Source organism: Ciconia boyciana, chromosome 1 (assembly GCF_034638445.1).
Source record: "Ciconia boyciana chromosome 1, ASM3463844v1, whole genome shotgun sequence".
Taxonomy (NCBI): Eukaryota; Metazoa; Chordata; class Aves; order Ciconiiformes; family Ciconiidae; genus Ciconia; species Ciconia boyciana.
The window spans coordinates 38,432,431-38,454,023 of record NC_132934.1 but is presented as its reverse complement, the minus strand read 5'-3'; the positions used below and the strand labels follow the sequence as shown (position 1 = coordinate 38,454,023).

General features: G+C 38.8%; 1 protein-coding gene across 4 annotated transcripts in view; it reads right to left on the bottom strand.

The window, feature by feature from the left end:
* Positions 1-1,460: 1,460 nt before the first annotated feature.
* TBC1D30 (TBC1 domain family member 30) overlaps positions 1,461-21,593 on the bottom strand; it is a 56,845-nt gene continuing 36,712 nt past the window's right edge. For 3 of the 4 annotated variants that reach the window (XM_072863014.1, XM_072863022.1, XM_072863031.1), the window contains 7 exons: positions 18,287-18,455; positions 16,663-16,831; positions 13,588-13,693; positions 7,877-7,989; positions 7,564-7,703; positions 5,689-5,895; positions 1,461-4,100 (listed from right to left, as the gene is read on the bottom strand). In XM_072863014.1, coding sequence (XP_072719115.1) covers positions 3,322-4,100; positions 5,689-5,895; positions 7,564-7,703; positions 7,877-7,989; positions 13,588-13,693; positions 16,663-16,831; positions 18,287-18,455 — 1,683 coding nt within the window. In that variant the 3' untranslated portion in view covers positions 1,461-3,321. Of the gene's footprint in view, positions 4,101-5,423; positions 5,481-5,688; positions 5,896-7,563; positions 7,704-7,876; positions 7,990-13,587; positions 13,694-16,662; positions 16,832-18,286; positions 18,456-21,593 lie in introns of all 4 variants that reach the window. The other variant, XM_072863040.1, reaches the window with a different exon arrangement.

The following is a 21,593-nucleotide window of genomic DNA, read 5'->3' as shown; positions in this document are numbered from 1 at the left end:
TCAAATCACTCGCAGGGCTGCATGACGACCCTCCGCCTTGAACGAATCTTCCGCCAACAAAAAGCAAGTAAAACTGGAACAAATAAAGCATTGACAAGGACAAGGATCCATTAGGATGAATTTTTGTCTCTTCATGCTTCGGTGGAGCTGGTGTCAGATGATGACATTGGCTCCCTGCCACTCAGCCAGGTGCAACTGCTGCCTATGGACAGGCACTGAGTAACTCATTGCAGGAAGATCAAGGAAAACTACAGAACAGTGAAACCACCCACCTTATTTCCGTATGAACAATTTCACATGGTTTAAAACACATGCTGTGGAGGTTTGAAACAGATTTAAAGCCTCTCTTGAATTTTGAATGTGAACTTTTACCTGAATTGGAAATATCAGTGTAAAGGGCTGCATTTTATTTTTGCTTGAAATAACGTTTTGTTGCCTTTCTAGCAACCACTTATGTTCTTTTGAATGGATTCTGGTAGGATTTTTGTTAAGCATACAAAATTATATTTTCCCTAGCTGCAGTTCTGGATGAAATCAACTGTTTGCTGCCTGCAGTTCTGAAAAACTGATTTCTACCATCTATCATTTTTACTCCCGAAGGGTAGGAAATTTTGAATAATCTCAGAATAGCTTTGGACCCATTTCCACTTGCAGGACTGTAAGTGTCCTCAAAACAGAATCAAATGCCCGTCCCTTGAGAGCTTCCATTTGATGATGATGAAACACATTCTCAGAAATAAAAGTCAATCTGATCCTAATAAAATACTTTCTCAAAAAAGTAGGAAGAGTTTAAAGGAGGAGTTTAAAAAAACTGCAACAAACAGAAAGGTCATTTAGTCGCATGGAAGAGAATATTAGTACAAGGCAGCCTCAAGGGGAACAAAATGCAGATGTTTATGGAGCAGAGACTCCCATCATCGTGCTTCCCAATGTCCTCAGTGCTGCAATGCCACTCTTCCAAGCCCAGCTGCATCACCAGACCTCATTTGCTGAAGGGATTCTTTCGGGAAAAATAATTGGAAACTTCTCTGGAGTTTCCTGGTTCTCTGTACCTTGTCTTAATGTTCCACCTCGGTACCAAGTGATGAAGTTGCTTTTGCTGTATGCTCAACAGGCAGATTTTAGGTAGTGAACATGCTCTGAGGTACTGAACAGCTAAAACGACATTCAATTTTCTCATCTAGCAGTACTTAAAGAAAATTTCCCACATCAAACATCATCAAACTAATGCACTGAGTTGCCATGGTTCCTTTGCCTCAATCCTAACGGGTCAAGTAGAGTACAAGACCCTCAGAGCACACTCGTCAATTGTTGATTACATCTGAATTGCTAGAATTAGTGTTCTATTGGCATTTCTTTCCCCAGACCAATATCCGTGCAAAGCTTGCTAATTTTCCATTGCTTAACCACATCTTAACGTGTTGAAAATTCATGCACGTACTTGCAACATTTTAGCAGTTTTTGCAGAATGACAGTCCTTTTATTTTTACTGGTTCAGTATACAGCCGCATGATACACTGAAGCTAAGAAAAATTGGGGAGAATAATTCACAGTAAAATTTTGAGAAGTCCATTTCTTCTAAATCAAGGCAGAAACAATTCTCATACAGTCCATGATCACTGACTAAATTCTACATTATTTTCAATTTACTTAGCACTATAAATAATCATTAGTGACAATACTACTATAACCTGAAAATAAGGCAGGGGCAAGATCTGATCTACATGTGTTTTATATTTATAGTGTTCATACTTGTATATTATTTTATATGCATACACTTGTATAAAACAACAACAAAATAAGACTGTCCCCACAACAATAAACAGGGTATATTGTACAGCTTATAAGTTATTGTATACAGTAAAACTGATATCAGATCCTACAGCTTATGGGATACATTAATAAATAGACAATGATATATTAATTTGCAAATTTAACAAAGAATTTTAAGAGAGGAAGAAAGATATTACATACAATGGGACCGATTCATCATTACTGCTTTTACTCCCATTTAAAGTAATGGCACTTTGTGTCATGGGAAACTTGGAAGCAGTAAGGCAATGAATCACAGTCAATACACACAATTCAGCAGAGCTGTAATAGTTTAAGAGCAACCTGAATTTTTTTGAGTGCTTGATTTTGCAACCCTGAAGTTGAATTGCTCACATTTAGTTTCTCTGCCTGCCTGTTTAATGTATATATATATAAAAAAAAAGTACTTGTCTTATGGTATTCACCAGCTTTGCTTTTTGATTTGGAAGTAAATACTCAAGCTTAACCACTTTGCCGTTGCTCTTTTACACCATGGAAGCCTATGGCAGTCCCAGGGGTCCATCCCACTTACATAGTGGCTGATGTGTTGGCTTTTAATGATAAGTGGCACCCTAAGTATCTAATCACTCTATTTATAGAATTTAAAACCCTAAACTACTTTGGAACATTCATATATTTTACCTACTGCTAAGCTGGCAAATATCATTTAATTACAAGTCTGTAATCTATATAACAGCTTTTAAATCCACTGAAGCCAAGATGTGCCATAATATTCATACAACTACACATATAGTTGTACCTAATTCTGCAGTGCTGCAACTCTCCAGCAGTAACAGAAATGTATGTATGTACATATGTAACAGAAAAGGAGTAAAGCAGTGTTGTGGATGGACTTACATCTGCTATTCTCATGCTCACTATTAAAAACAGTATCAGCAGAGGACTGCTGTGGGAAGAGAAGCACAAAATGCTGCTCAAGAATGTCTGATGCCAGATGGCCCGGTAGGGAAGTGGTAATGTCGGACACGAAGTGGTACTTTTGATTGCTAGGGCTGCTTGTGCTTCTGTTAGTCATGGCTCCTCCAGCTACTCACAGAGCATGATGATGAGGTCTAATGGGGAAGCTGCATAACAGTCATAAAAACTGTTATACAATCTGCTGCACCAGACAATTTGTCCTTCGAGCTTTGAAAGAGACAGGAGGCAGCCATGGGGGGATGAGGGGTTAAAGGCAGCCGGTGATTTTATGTCTGAGTTAGATTTAAAGAAACAGTATGCTTCACACTGCAAATTAATGTTTATTTTACCACAGAACCATCAGAATTGATAATAGGGTGCCAGAGTGCATCTTCGCTTATCTATCCCATAACAACACAGGAGCACAATTTTCAAAGACACATATTTATACATCTGGTAACCACTTTTGTCCCCATTACTTAATTAAAGATTAGAAATGCTTTGGGACACACATACACACGCACACATTTTAAAAAAAAGGCAATACAAATTTTTTGTTGCTGTCAGAAATAGAAAGTGCTAGGTAGTACATCATCGTTTCCTGGTCCCACTGTTGCCACTGGCAGACTTATTGAAACTTCTACTCATTTGTGGGAAGTGTACAGTTGGGGTTCTTTCAGTGGGCCCATACAGCCCTAAATTCCTGGCTGTAGCTGACTTTCGAAGAGGCTTGACACTGGGAAAAGGATTGAAGACTTGCGGCTTTGGGTGCCCAGGTTGGGGAGATTTAGACAGGTTTCCACTGTTGCTGGATGAACTGGAGGACTCTGATAAATGTGGCTGGCCAGATTGATGGAGTGTTGACTCAGCATCGGTTTTATCATCTGAGGTGAGTTCCAGTGCTTCCAGTTTTAGCTGAACCACTGACATGTTTGTGCTGTCCGTAGAGACTGGCTCAGACGACTGCTGGTCAGCTTTTCGAGTAGTCCTGTCATCCAAACCACCTCCTTCTCTTTCTCCAAAGTCAGAATGTTTGGAATTCTCCTCTTTTGCACCAGGACTATTTGTTTTACAGCTCTCGCTCTGCTCATCTATTAGTCCTATGGTATCCCCATAGCCCAGCTGGCCTTTGGCCCTAGCAATATTCTTTCGATGAACTCGTATGTGAGTGCGCCACGGAGAGTTCAGTTTTGTTTTAAGATCTTCTTGGGGAATGGGAGACATCTTCCCTAGAGCATGACTTGGGATGTGAATAACAGCATTTTTGAGAGACCTGTTATTCAATTTCATCTTCTTTCCTAAAAGGAGGTGGTTTATTACCGGGGAATGGTTTACCTGAGAAGGGAGGAGGCTGGTAACTGGCCCTTTGTCTGAAAGAAAGCGTTTAAAAGAAACACAGTATTGTTAAAGTTCAAAACAAATCAATGTTCTAAGGATCCACCACCAAATTTGATGCCTTTCTTGAGGTATAACAAAGTTTTGTAGGACTGACTGCTATTAGAAAAAAAAAAAAAAAAATCACTGACTTTCTCTTACATCTTGGAGTCAAACACAAAGCTGTAACTTCTATAATAAAAATTTCCTGTCCTCCTTCCCTGCTTCTTACCTATGGGTAAGTCCTGAGCCAGGAATACCACGAAAATATATCATAACAGAAATAGCTTCTCTATTTTTGGCATTGCACCATAACTGATAGTTTAACATTAATATTGGCTTTGATCTTTCCCCTCTCCTTCATTTCTCTTCCAACCGTGAGAGGCAATTCAGTCCCTATATGAGGTCAGTGAAATAAGCCTCTCCATGAGGCTTGTGTGACTGGAGAATCAACCAATGTACTTTTAATGGATAAACCGCACCAACTCTTTTCTATTAGGGTCCTCTTATTAAACTGGAGCAGTAGACTCAGAATTAGGTAATTAGATGACAGTTTGATTAAACCACAAACCCAGCCCCGCATCATGATTAGTAAGATTAGAAAGGTTTGTGTTTCGGGGGTGGGGGTTGGCAATCCTTGAGAGTCAACATTTTACTGTTTGCACTGTTTCTGCTGGCTACAGCCTTTGTTCAAAGCAAATACTTTGCCAATATTTTTTTAAGAATTTCCTTACAAATTATGTTAATGAAAAATTGCAGCTCTATGTATTCAAATGCTCCTGCTAGGACAAGCTTAGACAATCTAGAAGAGGAACAAAAATTCTCCAGTGACTCATCTGCATGGTTCAATGCTGACTTAGAAAGATGACACCTAAGTGGGGAGGAATGACTGGGCTGGGCTGTGTTCAGTGTGCACACCCACTAAAACCTTCAGCTGCACTGTTCATGCTAACCCCCACATAGTTGAGTTTGCCACCTGGGGAAACAGACTCCGTAACACGGATTGCTAAATAACGGACTGATGTCCAGCTCAGTCCTCACAGCGGTATCATTATGGCTAGATAAACTGTCAACCACAATGGAACACCTAAGCCAGTTCTTCAGCTGTGTAATTTGCCATGCCCGGATGAACTCAGAGGAGTTAGGATTATATGGACCAGCTAGGAATCTACCTGCCACTCAGTCTGAAGCATACTCATCTCTTCATTTCACTTTTTCCAGTGCATCAGTATGTCAACTCCAAGAATGCCAAAGATTTAAAGTTTTTAATCAGAGAGATCAACACAATGCACCCAGATAGCAAAGACACTTTTAAATACCATTGTTCAGCTGGTCCCTGGGACCTAAAAAAGTCCCAGGGTCGTCATCTTCAGATCCTGACAAAAGAAGAAAAAACATCACCTTCTCATTTACAATCTGTCTGTACGAAGTGGTACCCACTTTACTACTAATGTGTTTTATATTCCATCAGCCTCTCTTGTTTTGTCTGTTTGGTTAAATGTAAAAGAATGTTATCTGCCTTGTCTCCTACGGTGAAGTTAGCTTGTAGTAAATCAGTAAATTAAGCATGTTTTGATATGTTACCTGCTCTGATATACACATGGTGAACCTGCTGTTGCTGCTTCTTCTTTATCCTGGAATATTGCTTTTTCAGTGCATTAATATCAGTGGTCATACGCTCCATCATCATGCTGTTAAAAGCAGCATGATACTCGCTTCGGCAAGAGTCTATTGCTCCTGGACTTAATTCCGCAATGTTACTGGAACCCAGACTTTGCTCTTCATTCTGATCTGCACAGAGTGGGAATAAATTGGAGATGAGGAATAAATTGGCATACTCAAAAGTTCCGCAGATTATCTACAAGGGAAGTCTATGTCTTCTCTGATCAGTCTGTCTGATTCCTATCGTCTTGTTTAACTGTAGTCTTTAATTAAAAATGTATTATAATATGCATATTGAACAAAGCTGCACTATTTATAATAAGTAGTATTACATTTCTATAACTACTGCTTAAGAATAGCAAGGGTTTGAGGGGAGTTTAAAGAGTAGAAAAGTCAATTAACATAGCAATGCAAAGTTATAAGCACAGTTCTTCAATTACCCAAAGGTACATCAAGCCATCACTAAAGTAATTCAGAAACTGATTATTAAAGACACTCAGTTGGTCAAAGAGGAGACTAACAATGCAAGTTATAAAATACATTACAGTCAAGCAGGCATGCGATTAAACAACCGACCTAGTGATACCAGCAAGAAGCATCAAGAAACAGTTATAGCACCCCAGGGAGAAAGCTGCTAGCAGCAACAAAAGGGATAGGTGCGGAACAGCTGAGGATCAGGCAACTTGAGAGCGTCTCTGATCAACAGCTGCAGAGCAACAGCAGCAGTGCACTTTATTTTCACAGCTGTTTCTGATGCACCACCAAACTGGCACTCCAGGGTCAAGGGGATAATTCTTTTTCAAGTGATGTTTGTTTGTCTTTGGTTTAGTTTGCAACAGCAGTTTGATCTTCTAAGTGCTAGCTTGAAGCAGTAGGTAGAGACTTACAGTCCCTCAGGAAGGGAAAAACAAAATACCACAGCAATCAAGAGGAAAATTGCAGCTTATAGGTCTCAGCAAAACCAAGCCACAAAAATGATGATGTGTAATCAGATAACAGCGACTGCTACATCAGTCTGAGGTTTTTTGGGGGTGGGTTGGAGATAAAAAACTACAGCCTCTCCCAGGATATCATAAAATCACTGTTGATCCAGTACCATTTCGTAAAGGCTGCTGCAAGTTAACAAATGATCTGTTTTTCTTGTATGGATCAGAGTCTTGTTTTGCTTGTAGAGCTTGCACAGGTGAACATACAATTCTGTCAGAAATTTTATTTCAATGTGGAGGGATTTGAAAAATAGTGAAATTTTGTCAGAACACCCTAAACCATACCAAATTTTACAAAAATGTGAATATATACAAAACATACAACAGTCTGAAGGTTTGGCCAAAAGGGTGGTGAAATGACCTGCAGAATACACTCACTGCTGACAGGTTCCAGTATTAGCCATGCATATGCTATTAAAGGTCAAGATAATTTATTACATCTACACTCTTCAGAAAATACTGACTACCTAACTGCTTTCTTGGACATAAGCATGGATTTAGGGCGGACTTTTTTTCCACACGTGTGCTTCTTTTTTTGTGGGTGGGCAACACTATGGGCTTGGTTTTTTAACCATTACTGTAGCCAAATCCTTAACCTACACCGTCATTTATTCTATACATACAGCCTTCAAACTTGACTTCGAAGACATCTTCATGGACCACAGAGCAAGTAATTTGGTACCTGCTGTAATCTCTATGTGAAAATAAAACACAATTTTCATAGCAGCTTTCACAGAGGAAGGTACAGACGATTTCTGCAAGGTCATGCAGATTTAACTACATTTTCCAGAATGAACAAAAGCACTTTTACCTTTCATCTGTTTTTGGTATTTTTGGAGCTCTGGTGCCAAAAACCCACTTAATGGTCCAAGACAGCCAATTGCATTCGCAATCGAGTCTTCATCATCTACGTCATTCTCCTCATCACTGTCTCTGGTTCTGCCTAGCCTTCTGTCAAATGAGAACATAAGAGAAATAAGAAAGAGACATTCTTAAATATGGTCATTACCAAACATCTTTATCTTCTTTAGGAGCATACAAGGGAGGATGCCACCTATCTTTTCATTTTCTGCGTAGGGTAAACAATAACTTTATATGCCGTAAGCAGTACATTTCCAACTTACCCTGAAAGTGAAGTTGATTTTACTGCTGCAGGGAAAGGAGTAATATTGTATGTGTATTTCTCCCTTAATTCTGCCAGTTGCGGAAAGGGAAATTGAGCCATGGTATAAACAGTCTAGGGAGAAAAAAAAAATGCGGCTTTTAAAATTGTCACTTTAACTAACAGTCCCACAAAAGACTTCTCCACATTCACAGTCTTGCAGGATTAAAGACTGCACATTCTCATGTGCTGTAAGAAAATGGAAATGGTCTAGTTTTATGATTCAGTCAGTATTTCCTGTAAAAAAAAAAAAAAAAAAAAGACTGACTCACTAGAAAAATACATAGTTCAGAGGAAAAAAAAAAAAAAAGGCGCAGATAACATGAGATGTAGGGTCCTTTTAAACTCCTGTACTTATTTAATAATCATTGTCAATCCTCTCCTTGCCAGCACACCGGAAATCCTCCTCCTCCAATTATGATTTCACTTACATGAATGCATCATTGAGGGTTTTGGGATCTTCCAGAAGAGGTACGCTTCTGCTCAAGTATTCAACAAGGTATTGACACTAGCACAGATAGGAAGAAGCACATCCTCACGTGATGTGGACTGTTAGCAGATCCATTACTTCACCTGAGCAGCCCCAAGGGCTTGTGTGAAGGAAATCATTTCAACACAAAAGTTATAGCCAAAGAGGAAGGACCCAACATTATCCAGCTGTTTCTCCTGCTCAGTTTCTGGTTTTGGTTGTGGTTTTGTGGGGGGTTTTTGTAGGTTGTTTGGGTTTTGGTTTTTTTTTTTTTTTGGGGGGGGGGCTGGTGTTTTTTTAAAAGAAATTTGTTCTATGTTGAACAAAGAAACCTCTCTGCAGCTCTCTGAACTCAACATGTAGTCCCTAGAACTTAAAACAAGGCCATAAAAAACTCTAATACATTCTATTTACTTCAATACTGAGAGTTAGAGAAGATAAATACTTGCAAATGCATTTGCTTTCAGCATTATTTTTGCTTTAAGTCATTTTGTAATAACAGAATGTGCGTCACCAGCCAACCTGGCATAAAGACACATCATATTCATTGCAACATCACTCCTGATTTCTTCCTACCTATTTTAGTTGCCTTTTTTTTTCCTGCTTTTGTACACTTACAACTATTCAGGACTTTCAAATAACTGACACACAATTCAATGGGAGTCTCAATATCAGAAGTAAAAAGAAAAAAATAGCTGAAATATAATTTCTCTTAGTTTCTCTGAAAAATCACAGCTTTTCCCCATCTTGAATATTAAATGTCCTCTGAAAGACAGTAACGTAAAAATTTCTCATTAGCTATGACAGAAAATCTTCACTTATATATAGATTTTTTTTCATGTGCTATTAAGTCAGTGACATTGTCATCTGAAAGCAAAATGGCCTCAATTAAGATGAAAGGTAATTTTGAACAATTTCTACATAAGCCATTCTTGAACCGTGCCTTGTCTGTGCTAAATACACTACGGAAAATTGCAAACATGAATTCAGTACTAGACCTTCCCTGACAGAAGAAGAAAAAAAAAAATTTTTCACCAACGGCAATGATGTAAGCAACGAGGAGCAGGAAGGACACTCCTGGCTGGATCAGGCACAGGGCAATAGTGCAGCTCAACAGGCTTCTGCATGAAAATGCTTTTACACAGTTCAAGCCACGCACAGACTCTAAAGCAAGGAGAATGCCTACAAAAACCCAGAGCATGAACTGAAGCTTTGCCACTCCATGAAACCACAATGCTACTGTGAAAGACAAATATTCTCTAGGGCCTGAATAGTGATATCCCGGCAGTCTACCAGACGAAGGAATTTTATGATCTGGAGAAAGACCCACCTCTGGCCCAACATGTCTGCCTGTTTGTTTGATCTCCACCACACTTTCCTGTTTTCTTCCCCCATAAGTCTCAACTCTCTCCCTTCATAGAGAAGGAGGTGTGTCTGGAATTTATTTCTACTCTTTATGTCAACAGCCTTTTCAGGTAACTTGTTCCATATGCTAGTTACCCTTTAAGTGAAACAGTCAACTCCGAGTCCTCCATCTACTCCTTGCACCTACTGTTTTAGATTATGCTTTTAGCTTTTGCCTGTCTCCAATCTGTGTCTCTTCCAGATCCTGTGCAACTTCTTTCATTTAGCATACACATTTTTAACTTAATTACTTGTTATCAGATTATAACTAGAGGCCTTGCTTGCCACCTGGCTAAGAGATCCACAAACAAATTTTATGCTGATGCAAGTTCCACTAGAAATTTAAAAAAATATTGTCAGTCAACAACTGTGATCTCCTCACAACAATGCTTCAGAGTCAAAGCATCCTGTTTCTAGTTTACACACAGCCTTGGATGCCATTTGGTTAATTCTGGTGAAGCTGTGCAAGAGGGAAACAGCCTACACATATGAAGCATGATGCAGCCAAACTTCTTATTTATGGCCATAAGGGACAGACTCTGGGAACAAGAAAAAAGACAAGGAAAAAACCTCTCTTCTCACCTCAAATCAGTAGCATTTGTCAATCCTTTGCCTTACCCTAAAAATGCAAAGCCATCTACACCCTCAGCAGAATACCATACAGAAGGTTTTGGGCTGTGGCTTCCAAAAGAGGGTAAGCAGTTTTGCCTTTGCAGACAGCTCAAACACACAACTCAAGAGCCGCCCCACACTGGTTTAAGGCTCCTCTCTCTTTTCACTTTCACTAAGAAAACAAAACAAAAAGTAAAACCAAAACCAACCCCAAAAGAAAACAAAGTGCTTCTCAAGTAGAAAGTTAAAAGTGAATACCATCAAATCAGGGTAATTGTCTACGGGAGATAGTCTAAAATGCTAGGGGACTACAGAGGGATTAATACCTGTTCCCCTCCACCACAGTAAACACACAGGGATACCTCTCCTTTTCCTGCTTGCTTCTCATCTCCTCTATGCTGGAATGTTTCTAGGCGTACAACTGAATTAGTTTAGCTGCTTATAAAAATGCTCACTTTCTGAGAAGGCACGAAAGCACGTACTCAATCTAGCACACGCTGTTTAGAATATCTGCAGACACCTGGCATACAGCCTTCTGTCTCCATGTTAGAACCAAAGTTTATTAGTAGGCCAATAAAATGGCATACTGTATACTGTATTTGTTAACTTCTAGTCCTGAATACATACCCGGTCTAGCATCTGATGTGTACAGCACTTACCCTTTATTTACCTAAACTGTTCAATCTGAAAAAGGAGGAAGCTGTAGGCTTGCTTGCTCCTCCAATCCCTCCATGCTTTTCTCAGCACAACATTGTAAGAACTCTTGCCATGCAAGGGCCAAATCTGCAAAAGCTTTAAGTCCTCAATCCCAGGCATATGTACTGTCTGCAGGGGAGGGAGGGAGACAGGCATTTTTAACGATAAACTTGCACCAACTATACATGCTGGTGGAGAGAATGAGGACAAGAGTCCTCTGATCTACTTTAGACATCTGCTCCATCAACACTTGCCCCTGAAGCCATACCTCCCTTCCTCCAGCTCCCAGAGGAAACAGGCCTTTCAGAGCACAATTTGTTTTCTAGTGGCAGAGAAGTGCTTGTTACTCTTCAGTGTCTTAAGTGAGCCTGGACAGGTAGTTCAGATGCAAATGTAAGTGTCATGCAAGTCTAAAGAAAAGTGAGATGATTGCCACCAGCAACCTTTACTGAAATGTGTAGGGAAGGCAGAGTAGGATGTTAATCCTTTCCCGCGGTAAGATACTAATCCTTGAGCCACCTTGTAAAAAGTATTAGATGCAAATTCACCATCCTGATTTTGATTGGGGGGGGAACAACATTTTGAAAACAAAGCAGCCTAAACATTCATCTCTGGCCGACTCCTCTGAAAAAGCCTAAAGCAATTTTTAAAAAAGTGTCTTGAAGCAGCCTGGATCCTTTCATTAAGGCAATGGTTCATATTTCTTTATTTTCTTCTCCAACACAGAGAAAATTGTTCAAATGCAGCAGCCAGACACATGGTGGCATTCATAGCCCCTAATGGTAAACACTTCCAGTGCCTAATTCTCTGCACTTACAGTAAAGAGAGCCTGCCAGTGCCTGCCTTTGACTTGAAGAATGCTATCTAAACTAGTGATTTCTTCAGCTGAGGGGACACACATAAAAACAGACACACTGCTTCTCTATGCAGAAAATTAAACCTGCCACGTTCTCCGTATCAATGGCAATGCTTTCCTACTTTACCGCTCCTGTCAGCGTCACAAAATACACATGTACACTATGAATACACATCTACTTTGCACCCAGTGCTTATTTTTTGCTGAAGCACAAAAAGACTGCTAATTTAGTGTACTTGTAATTGCAACAGCTAAAAAACCAAAAAGATCCTTCTATCCGTCCAAACAGTAAGTTACCTATGCCTTATTTTCTATTACACACAACGGCAAAGAAAGAAATCCACACTGCGTCACTAAAGCCCACTTCAGCTTTCCCAACATTATTCTTTGTCACAAATGCCACATCTTGATCTTGTACTGCGCTTGAGACCAGGAACTGAAATACAGTGAATATGAGAGTGCATCAGCTTGGGCCACCCTCCTCATGCATTCTCAATATCTGAACTGCCTTGTGAGAAACCTTAACACTTAAAAAGCATGCAAGTACTCCGACCAGCTGCATTTCCATTTTTGAAGCAAAATAAAGCCACAGCGCTCACCTCTCTCATTCCTAGAGCTCCCTCATTAAAGAAAACAGCAGCAATAACAAAAGCCAAAAATCTGAACGTGATCCTTTACTTCAGAGCAGTACTTCACCAGACAATGGAAGTGTATTATCCCAGCCAGTCAGTAAGTTTTGCTTCCAATAATGGGTTACAGAAGTCATCTGTTAACTACTGTAATGAACTCATCCAACTTCATATACTGAGATTGACTTTGTTTGCCTTCCCCTAAGTCAGGTAAAAAATTTCAGATTAATTATGTGCTCTGAATTTGCACCCATTTAATCACCATAGTCTAACTCATCAAAAGCAAAGTTCCAGAACTGTAGCATGAAGACTTTATAAAACATCTAAGTAGACAACTCTTCAAGGATATCGGGGGGGGGGAAGTGTAAGTGCAAATCAATGCAACTATATCTGTTATACTAACAGCCCTTTCCTTTCCCAGAACAACGTGGATCTTTGTTCTCATACAATGATGTATGCTTTAAGAATTCAGGGACTGCAATTATCTACAAATGTCTTTGTTTATAGTTCACTGACAACTGTTTATGGCTTTTTTTTTTTTAATAACGGAGGATATTGTTTTTCCCTTCTCACTTGATAAACTCGTCGTCTCCCACAGTGTCTGCAGAATGAAAAGGACACAATGTAATAAATAACTGGCCAAAACATAAAAATAAAACAAAAGAACACCCTAAAAATTATGACTGCTAAAAGATTCTACATCTTACTTGCGTAAATCCAATTGGACATTCTATCACAACAAACTTTCAGCCGTCAACATACAACCAATTTTTATCAAATGGAGCCTAGTGGTTTTCTATACTTAATGTATAAGATAAGATTTTAGCTTTAACTGCAGGTCATCTATTTATTTAATTGACATGCTAGCTCAACTCAGTTATCTTAAACTTTTATTCTTGGGAGAGTTTAGGTTTCTGCAGTATCTGAACAAAAACGTAATTTGTTAGAAATCAGTACTTAAAGGACGCACAGGAAACACAAACAATAATTATATCACAATTACTCACGTGCATGAGTTCATTGCTGTCAATTAGACTGTCCTCCAGCATCTCCTGGGTCAGCTTGCCCATGGTACTGTAAAACTCATCTGTAGTTTCACAACACTCTATTTGCCTACATCAAAATACACGTTGGTTTTTTATTTTACTTTTACGTATGATTATACACCTCCAAACCAAAACTGAACTTTCTGTCATCACAAAATATGGGCTTCCATTAGTCACCTTAATTCTTAAGTTTATTGCAATCCTCCCTACACTTCCAAATAATAAAACTGTGCACATCACGTTGGAAATACTGGTGCAGTAAAAGGATGTACTGAGCACAGCTTACTGTCCTGACTGCTCACAATAAAGGATTCATGCATGTCCGGATAGGTTATTCCCTCTGCCTCTTTCACTTCTACAACATGAGAATCAATAAATCCTGCCTCCTACTAGTACAAGGGAGCTCTCCCATCAGCTCAAAAAGGGAGCATAAAGATTTCTTGACTGCCTCATCACCCATTCTTCACTATGCACCAAACAGCTGAATTCACTGGCTCAACTGTCTTTTTGTCCAACTGGAACATATTCGCTGGCCAGAAAACATTCCGGTGGAGTAAATTAAGCATAGGTGTATTTATATACGTCATTGTATTCAAAAGAGCTGAGCTCACATAATGCAGAATGAAGGGAAATTCACTCATACCCTGCATACTTGTGAAAGCTATTTCTAAATTAGAGATGCACACTTTTTTTGTTTGTTTTTGGGTTTTCTGTTTTGGTGGTGTTTGGGGTTTTTTTGTTTGGTTTGTTTGGGTTTTGGGTTTTTGTTGTTGTTTTTCTGTTGTTTTGGGGTTTTTTTTTTCCCCACACTTTTCTTTAAATTTCTAAAAACACAGTCACCCACAGAGTTTCAGCTGGAGGAAGAGAAATGAGAGTAATATGCTTTTGTGAGCTGCTCTTCTACATACATTAGGGTCAGCCACTAAACATCCTCTCCCGTCAAGTGAAAAATTTGTTTTACTTCTATCCCAAACAAATGCATTGCTGGCTACATATTGTAGCCTCCCCTGTAAAATACAGCTGCTGGAATGATCAAAAAAGTACATGGCCTTTTTTCTTGAGGATTAGAAGAGGAAGCTTCCTTTGATCTTCAGTGTCTATAGAGAACAACCATTGAACTATGAAACTCCTACTGAAATCTTAACATAATTTAGTTAAAAGAATGATTAAGTAGTAAAAAAAAAAAGTGTAGAAACAATGGGTATGTAGCCAATTATCACAAACTTACTGCTTACCTTCCCTGATACCTTCAGCCTCTCTTGACCTGCGTATACTGCTTTCTCTACTGCACCTATTTTTAACCTTCCCATTCCTTCAGTCTCCCTTTAAACAGAAGTATAACTGAACCACCCACATTTTAGCAAAAGTACTTCTCACCCCATTTTCATGTCTAGAAAGATAGTCTTGAGAAGTATGAAGATCATGAGACTATGATCACTGTTTCAGGCCCCATTTCTTTGAATCTCCCTGTTCTATTTCTAGTGGAGAAGAAAGAGGAACAAAATCACAATCTTCTCCCAGCAAAGACATAGTGCCCAATCTTTTACTTCCTCATCTCATTTGATATCTTTAATCACAAGCTTACAGAATTTCAATTCTTGTTCAGTTTTAGTGACTCATTGTCACACCAGTGTCCGTTTCTGTTAATTGCCCCCAAATCTGCCAGACCTTCTCCCATTTGCCACAAACAATAGTTAGAAGGTGTGCAGTGTGATCAGCTTATTGTTTTGGACATATTCTTAGAGATTTCTTCATTCTGTTCCTTCCAATTTTTATAAAGCACGTTCATTTTTGCTTTAAGTTCTACAGTAAAATCTTCAAAGCAGGGACTTTCTTTTTTATCATGTTATGAGTTGGAACACTTTTAATTACAGCTTTTAAGTGCACAGAGACCCACTGCAATAGGACCTTTTATCTAAAGGTATGGTACAAAGTAATAAGGCACAATGGGACTACATATAACTTAATCCTAATGCAAATGATTCATGCAAGTTTCATTCATGAACTGAACAAATAAAGCTCTTAGGAAATTATTATTCTAATTATTATTCTTCAGATTAAAAATTAAATATACTAAACAAAGTCTCTTACAATGCTACTGGCCTGCAGTGCTAATTTATTCAGAGAGAAAAAAGAAATGAAACCTCCAAGGACAGAGCTGAACATAAATCCCAGTGGTTCAGTCTCAGGGAAAAAAGGAAGGTGAGTGTTGATAGGCATCACAAGAAAAGTTTGACACAGCTGCTGACACCAGCTGAAAAAGATTTCCAGCTGAACTAACATCTGCTCGACCTGTCAGAGCTCACACCTCCCACTGAAATCAGTGACAAAACTCATTTGTCTGGGAGCACTGTACACTCTTTGGAATGCAAATATTTGCTATGACAACAGAGGAGTTTAGAAGAACTAACCATCTCTTGGGTTTTGTCCTATGTGGTGAGTTTCCAACGCCATAAGGGACTATAATAGAAACTTGGCTAGAATGTGCTTAAAAGCAGAGAATTTCAGGAAAATTTGTTTGCAGGCCTTAACCATGGAACACTAAATCATTCTCTTAGTAACACTGAACTGTTTTCTTGGGTATAGCCAATGGGCTCAAATCCTTATGTCTCCTTAAGTGAAAATAAGGGAATTAATATCCCCAGCTTCAGGTACCCAACTAAATTAGCTAGTCACCCTGAAGTCTCTCTGTATGTCTTTCCACAGAGTATTTACCAGCTCCCTCAGAGGTCTGTGTTCTGGAAAGTCCAACCAACCTTTTAGCATAGCATGAGACATTATACACAGACAACGCAAACAATTGGAGACACTTCCTGCAGCAAGGGTCAAGTAATTATCGTGCCCATTCTGACACAATGTCAGAAGCACATGTTTTTGAGGAAGCCATAGAGGCACTTCGTGCAGCTTTTTCAAAGCAGAATCATTCTCCTGAAAGATTACATCTTGTTTAGAATTGAGACCACACTCTTCAGAACAATATAAGTTACAAACATTGCTCATACTGAAAAGAAAAATCAGATAATAATGACCACTTACTCTCCTAACTTTGCCCAGATAGCCAAAGCTACTCTCAGTATAATTTCAGAGCCTTCAAAGAATACTGAATCCCAGATCTTCAGAACTGTATGGTTAGGCAGGCAAGTGGCAAAGAGAGTCAGAAACCACTGCATTGTGAAGACATTTGTAAGTGGGGGTTCGTAGCCTCCTGAAATTTTAAAAAAAAAAAAAGTGCTTAAAGTAACTGTAATTTACTATTATTTTACAAGGAGTATAAACTGCATATTGAAATCTACCACACATTCTAGTACCTCTGTTATTGCTCAAAACTTACTTAGCGTGCAGCTGTCCAAAGACAAGCTGGGAAAAAGAGTGGTGGAAAAATGACACACTTAGTCACCTTTCATTCTCCTGCCCTGCAAAAAGCTCTAAGCAGCAGCATTGGTTTTGGACTGTAAACCTTGGAAAACACCACGCTTTTTTTTTTTAATAAAAGCTTTTAGCTCATATGACTTTGGGGAAGGGAAAGCAATCTTTCTGATATAAGGAAAAAAAAAAAAAACACCACCAAAAACCCCCCAAAAACACTGCATTTCTTCAGAAACTAATGGCATAAGAAGTCTTTATCTACATGAAGGTGAAGGTGACTGTCTCTGTAAAGTCTTATCTATTGTTTTAACATCCTGATGCACTGCCAGCTTCGCAGAAGTGACTGTAACACACTCAGTTTTCCTTTTGGCTTGTTAAGTTCCAAACAAGATTTAGTATTTCAGCCTGAAATTCTGAAGTTTTACTTTCTTGTTATGCTCAGAGTACACTTTGTGCATCCTAGTATCAACTGATGCACTGAAGGCCATGACCATAGAGGCTGCTGCCTGTGCAAACACTTTCAAACAACAAATACTTCCTTGATATCCTTTGTTTGTTTTTATACAGTTTGGGCACTATCACAGTTTATTTACATGCAACATGGTAGCAGATCTTTTCTAAGATGGAACGCTGGGTGCACTTAGCTTCCAGACTGAAGAGAAACGCCAACCAACCAACAACAGAAAACCCACCCTCCCCAAAACACTGCCAAAATAAAAGAACTGTATCTTGTTTAAAAAAAAAGCAAAAGCCTGGAGGGAACACTATACCAGGAAAAAAAAAAAAAAAATAAAAAAAATCACAGTTTTCAGGTAGCAACCCAAAAAGTACTTCTGAGTTTTGCAACTGTGTATTGCTAAGCATCCAGGTGAAGAAATACTAACCAGCCACCACTGGCTCTCACATTGTAACTCTTCCCAGAGCATCTATGTAAGCTAGCAACTACAAAGAGCAATGGTAGGACAGGTATCTTGAGCTAAGGCAAGAAACAACCTTTTCAAGGTAGCCCTTGTACTAAGCTGTGTTGTCACTCCATACATTTCATATCCTTGTCAACACGATTCTGTTTGCAGTTAGGGGTGGGACCAATTTATTTCCCTTTTATTTTTTCCTGAGAGTGCCATCTATTTATGTTAAGGTTATCAATAATGGAAACCATCATCTTTCACTTTAACAATTTTATATATTCTAAGCAATAAACTCATGTAAACACTTAAAATAATGTATTTTTAGACCAGTGCTCAGATGAAACAACAGCAAAAAGGAATTTAATAGCATTTTCTGTTGAACCTACCTCCACTTTCTCTGTTAGCAGCTCTTTGCAGGGTGTCTAAATGCTGGGACAGTTCAGGAAGCTTCATTCTTAAAAGATCTCGGAAAACAGCCATATCCACAGAGAGAGCGCGGAGATTATTGACAAAATAGCTATCAGGAAGCACCTTATCAATTAAGTAAATCATGATCTGTGGGGAAAATGAAATATAATCATGTAGGACTTACAGTGCCAGTTATTTTCTAGGAATAACAGAAAAAAATATAGAATTTTAAAGTTCTCTGTTCACTAAAGAATGGTTTTGAGCCAGTGGCAACACAATCCTCTGGTATCTCCATTTATATGGAGAGAAAACATTATCATTTTAAGCATCCACAGGAACTCTAGGTATCCACAAGCAATCAAGGTGCAAAGGCCACCTGAAGCTGTCCAGAATTTATGAACCATTAATGACCGAAATCAATGTCACACTAAGCTATGCCCAAATTTGAAGCATTACTCAAACCAAAGGCAACTTTTGGCACTTCTGACGCTGTACGTGTTTATGAGATTCTCCACACTGTTGGGAAGTTCTGCTGTCCCTTCTCTGGTTGTTAACTGCCACAACTAGAAGACTGATCTTCCAAATCATCTTTTTCCCCTCTCCAAAACACAAGATACTGTTCTTTAAAAAACATTCTCCACACATTTTACTGTGATGTGTTACCGTGTGCTGCACTTCATCTTGTCACTTTAAAAGGTGCTAAATTAAAGCAGCATGAGACATTTTAAACAGACATCTGTTTCAAGTGAGATAGCTCAGCTACATGGGTGGTAATGTATTAACTAGATACTGTCAAACTTTTGAGAATGAACATAGGCAACAAAGAAATATGCAGAAGTTGATGTATATCATCAGCCCAACAGAAGATGCTGACCTTCACTTCAGGATCTTTTACAATCTCTGTAGCCACTCTACAAACCGTATCCAGAGAGCCTGCATGCAGTCATTCCATCTACTCAACTCTCCATTACTCCTTTGTCAATATTTCAGATGAGCATCCTTATCATCTGTTTCATACAGCCTCTAATACTTGAGAGGAGCATGGCACCTTCATACACAGGAGACAATCCTCCTTCCAATCCCTCTCTTTTCATAAGATGCCCAGAAAAATAGCTTGGCAGACACTGGACTTCCAAGAGCACCACCTTACATAGTCTTACTGCTTCCTTTCCTCTCCCAGCTGCTTGTGACTGCATACTACCACTTGTCCTTGCAAGATTTTTTCAGGCAATAACAGTCTTCTGTTCCATGTTTTAAAGCACGTAGATCAGTAATTGATTTGCCTGTATCAACAGCTTTTACACATTTTTTATTTTGTTTTGTTTTTGTTAAGTTTTAAGGATTGAAAGGAAATAAGTGATCAAAACATGGTACACAAGTAAGCTGGAGTCTCATATTTTGTCAGATGCATTCCCTAGCCTTTGATGAATACTGGGACACCTTATTGTCTTTTAAAAATATGCTTTATTTTGTTCAGAAATATTTCAACCAATGGAATAATTTAATATAACAACATTAACTTACAACTATGAGATTTGTGTTTTCATTAATTTCTTATGACATAGGCAATAAATCCCCACCTTAAAGAAACTATTTTATAAAGGCTTTTGCTCCCTTCCCACTGTGTGGTGGGAGCAAAATCGAGAAGTCTCAGATATATGACAGTACAGGAAAGAACAGAAATCTTTTTGCAACACTGAAGTCCATTCTATTTCACTGGCATGTGAATTGTTTTGAGAATGTTTTTTTTTAAAAAGCAGCTTCACACATTTACCAGTTTGCAAGAGATACTTTCTTCATGACATCTCTCTCTACACATTTCTTTTTATTATTTGACTTTGTAATATTTCCCCACAATAATGTGCAGGAAAAAATGGTTTTTAAGCTTCAGTATCTATGAGACTTTTACGCGTACTTTGATAGCTTCTATATATGCAAGCTGTGATTTTCTTGCTTACCACAATTTCAGTAGGCTAACTTTGAGGTGTCTTAAGGGATTTAACTTAAACATGCTTACCTTAACTAGTGAAGACTCAAGCATCCCTGGCTGGGCATTCACTGAAGCTACCATGTTGGCTCCTGTGCTGTTAAAGCCCCATGATGTCCGTAGTACCAGCTGTTTCCCAGCCTCTGGGAGACACTTCCCAGACACAGAGCTTTTGTTTATAACGTCCTTCCCAGAAAGGGGACCTGACTGGAGAGCCCCGAGAATCTCCTTGCTCCCTTAACTCCTAGACTCTGCAATAATCCAAACATAGTTTCCCCATAGCTCCAATCCTGAGGGCAGCTTTACAGGCAACAGCCCCTGCAGCTGTTTCGAAGTCACTCATCACTTGCTTTAGACAACACAGTGACTACAACAACGAAACAGCCACATGCTAACCCCCAATTCCCTTTTTTTTCCCCCCCCTTCCCTTTTCCCTCTGTCTTCTGGGGAAATTCCAACCCTGCAAAGCCCACGCACTAAGCTTGGAAAAAGAAATTACTTTATTTTCCATTCTTATTTTTGCCAGGTAAGACCCATGTTGGTGCTAACAGCCTTCAGTGCTTTACCTCCCCAGGGCAGACGGGTGCCATTCCACTGGCTCCTTAGCACAAGGAGCCTGACACTGCTCACAGTAAAAGACAATCCAATAATGTAAGGATGCACACAGTTCTTATAATCAATTTGGACTTCATAAACCTTGGGCAATCATATTTCCTATATTATCATAATGTGTTTTAGGAGCTTCTGGACAGTATAAGATCACAATAAAATGTGACAAATTATAGTTAAAAATACTGAGGAAATTTTTAGCAAGAATTATTGAAAGGAAATTTTACTCTCTGATATAAAGTAGGTATATTATGGTATTTTCTTCCTATTACAGGCAGCTCTCTAGAATGTAGTACTAAATACCAGCTAGCTGGACTCTGCTATCACAAGCTTTATATTTTAGGAGCTCTGAGTGAATTTAAATATTTACCATATTTACAACATTGTCTAAGGCAAAACAAATCGCTCAGTATCTCAAGAGTCACAGTAATCTTTTACTAATTTGACCCCAACTCACACATATGAGCAAGTTTACTTAAGGAAATTTGCACATGATCTTGGCAAACCTTAAACCACATCCTGTAGTAAACTGTATTTCCATTTTCTGACATATTATAAATTTCATGAAGCTTTCTTTCAGTTAGAATAGACAAAGTCTAAAAAAATAAAACACTGTATGAGTAACGTAGCCCAGAAAGTAGCTTCAAAGTGATTTACTTTCATTTTAAATATTTATTCTGTGTTTTCCT